The sequence below is a fragment of the Vicia villosa genome, linkage group LG7 (genome assembly GCF_029867415.1).
Source record: "Vicia villosa cultivar HV-30 ecotype Madison, WI linkage group LG7, Vvil1.0, whole genome shotgun sequence".
In the NCBI taxonomy this organism is placed as follows: Eukaryota; Viridiplantae; Streptophyta; class Magnoliopsida; order Fabales; family Fabaceae; genus Vicia; species Vicia villosa.
In genome coordinates, this window is record NC_081186.1 from 78780396 (window position 1) to 78783398 (window position 3003).

Sequence of the window (3003 nt, forward strand, 5' to 3'; positions counted from 1 at the left end):
GCTGCTAAGGCAAAAACTCTTAAATGGCTTAAAAAATATCAATTTGAGATGGATGGTTCATTTGTGAAGGATAAAGTGCTTTTAAGGATTAATCCGGAGATACATCTTAGTAATTTTTTTGAGATGATTTTAAAGATGTACATCCGGACTATTTTTTTTTTGACAAATATGAGATGGATGACTCAGTTATGAAATACTGTGTACATTATGATACATGATACATCTCTAAAATATAAGAAGAACAAATTCGAATAGAATTTTTAGTGTGTTGACACTATGGAGTATATGAGATAGGGAGATAAAGTGATGCCCTTCTGATTTCATAAGGGACCACATAAATATATTTTAGTATAAAGTTTTAATTTATTGTTCCCATAGTTATGATTTCAGTTCAAGTATCAATTATTACTCCAATCTCCAATAAAAAATTATAGTATTAGGTTTGAAAGTTTAGACATCTATAAAGACTCCTCCTTCACTAGATGTCCCTCCCCAAACAAACCTTATTTGGATTGTTTTTGCATTTGTTTCCTCACCCTATTAAATGGCACTGACCAACAACAATATTCTATATAGTTCTATCCTTAACACCAAGTTTCAATCTTGTGTTTTTGATGAGACAACTATGGAGATTAGCAATGTTATGTCTCATGGTATGAATGAAGAAGAAGAAGACGGTTCACAAAGCAATGAATCAGCTTCAGCTTCAGCTTCTGCTTCTGCTTCTGCCACTACTCATTCTCCTACTCTATGTGGAAATACCAAAAAAGGGAATGTTTATAACAATACAAGTTATGAACTTGAAGAAGAAGAGTCTTTGATTAACTTCAAAGGTAATGATGATGAGTATTATGAGAATCTCATGCAAGGTAGTGAATCTTTGCTTAGTTTTCAGCAGAGCTGGAATATGGTTTCCAGTGAAAACAGTTTGCAGCAATGGAATCATCTTAGTCCTAAAAGCATCACAAACATGTGCATGGTTCAAGGGTTCAATAGCTTTGAAACTTCAAGTGGAAGCTATGGATCCATATTCAATAGTGCTAAAGAGAAGCAAAATGGTGAAAGCTCATGTGGGTGGCTATACTCAGATCCAAATGTCCCTTGTGATGATGATGATGATAGGTTAATAAAAGATTCGGAAACTCATGATTCGGTCGCGAAGAAGCGTTCTTCTATGGTAATGGTAATGCATCCTTATTTAAGAAAAACTCTTCTACTTTTTTAGAACTAGTCCTTTGAGAATTTTATGTAACTAGAATAGAAAATTGAGATGAGATTTTTGTTTACAGGGAGAGAACATGCAACATGCTAATGCAAAGAAGCCATGCACAAGTGCAAGTAAAACGGCGAAACCGAAGTCAAATCCATCCAAAGATCCTCAAAGTGTTGCTGCTAAGGTTTGCTTCAAACACAAGTTATATCATGTTTTGATTGCAATTTAAGCAAACTTTTAAATACTTAGTGTTGATAGAATGTTTGTATTGCAGAATAGAAGAGAGAGAATAAGTGAGAGACTCAAGATCCTACAAGAACTTGTTCCCAATGGTTCCAAGGTAGATTTGATCAAACTAGTCCTCACATTTTAGTTGCTTTCTTTGCACTTCTTTGACAAAATCTTTGTAAGTTTTACTTGTTAGAATTATATTTTATTCTGATATTGATGAGTTTTGTAGGTTGATTTGGTTACCATGTTGGAAAAAGCAATTAGCTATGTAAAGTTTCTTCAGTTGCAAGTCAAGGTGAGACTTGAGTACTACACTAAAATTATTACAACTGTCAGATGTCGATATGTCTGTGTCTGTTTCTGTGTCGTATCAAGAGACTCAATCTCTCAAATTAAGTTCATTGCCTTTGATGATTTGAGACAATGATTTTTACTTGTAACATTTTTGTTCTATATTTGTTCATGGTGATCAGGTGCTGGCAGCTGATGAATTTTGGCCAGTGAATGGTGGAAAAGCTCCTGACATTGGTCAAGTAAAACAAGCAATTGATGAAATTCTTTCATCTCAAAGATGAATTGAAGATTATGGATTGATCCATGAAAATAAATGTCATCATAATTCAAACTCAGCTTTGAAAACAAAATAAGCCTTTCTCTCAAGGGAGTTTTAGAAATTCAGAATACATAAACTTTTTCTAATTTGTTAGCTTCTAAATTCATATGTGTAATATTTACAAAGTATCTACTTGTCTCTAAGTTGTACTTCTATTTTGTACTACTATGTGGTGTTGGAAATGTTTATGATAAATATCTGACTACTCCTTAAATAATTATATTAAGATAGTGTATGAGATTATGTTGGATTTAATATTATTATGGGAAAAGGGCAAAGCTATAATAAATAATATTGTTGTTTGACTTTTATAGAGTGACCTGTCTAATGAAGTAGTCATATGGTTGATGAAACATTTTGGTGGATATTTATTATTATATAGCATACATGTTAACATGCTTCCTAACTTAAATAAGATGACAATTGATAATACATAAATGAGAAAAATAATATTGTTTTTTTTTTTTTTATATTGGTAAGAGAAACTTTGTTATATTGATTTTATTATTAATATTAGCTTGCAGAGGGGTATGGTCTGTTTTATTAATAAAAATAATGAAAATTGTAAAGCTTTATGTGATTATTTTCTCCATCCTGTAATGGATGATGAGTATTTTAAAAATAATTTATTTTAAAATATTTTTAAACTTTTAATATAATAATTTTCAATATAATTAATATTATTTTTTAACACTTTTAGGATAATATTTTTTATTTTAAATCAATAGTAATGATAAATACATCACCGGCCACTTGATAATGATAATTTAAGAAAAAAAAATACTATTAATCTCTTTTAACAATTTTTTTTTTCAAGAAGGGTGTACAACGTTTTATCTCTTTTAAGTAAAGACAATATAACAACATTTTAGTTGATGTGAAATTTTGAACCGATAGTGCGGATCTCTGATATAGTGGTGCGGATGTGGACCTGTAAGATTAACAC

General features: G+C 30.8%; 1 protein-coding gene across 2 annotated transcripts; it reads left to right on the plus strand.

Annotated features, from left to right (window-relative positions):
* Positions 1-512: 512 nt before the first annotated feature.
* Positions 513-2307, plus strand: LOC131617554 (putative transcription factor bHLH086). 2 transcript variants are annotated; one of them, XM_058888826.1, is made up of 5 exons: positions 513-1183; positions 1290-1397; positions 1488-1553; positions 1674-1739; positions 1918-2307. In XM_058888826.1, exons 1-5 carry the CDS (start codon positions 545-547, stop codon positions 2017-2019), a joined length of 981 nt encoding a protein of 326 aa, XP_058744809.1. In that variant the 5' UTR covers positions 513-544; the 3' UTR covers positions 2020-2307. The 2 variants fall into 2 exon arrangements, with proteins under 2 accessions (XP_058744809.1, XP_058744810.1); XM_058888827.1 differs by having other exon boundaries at positions 513-1177.
* Positions 2308-3003: the final 696 nt, after the last annotated feature.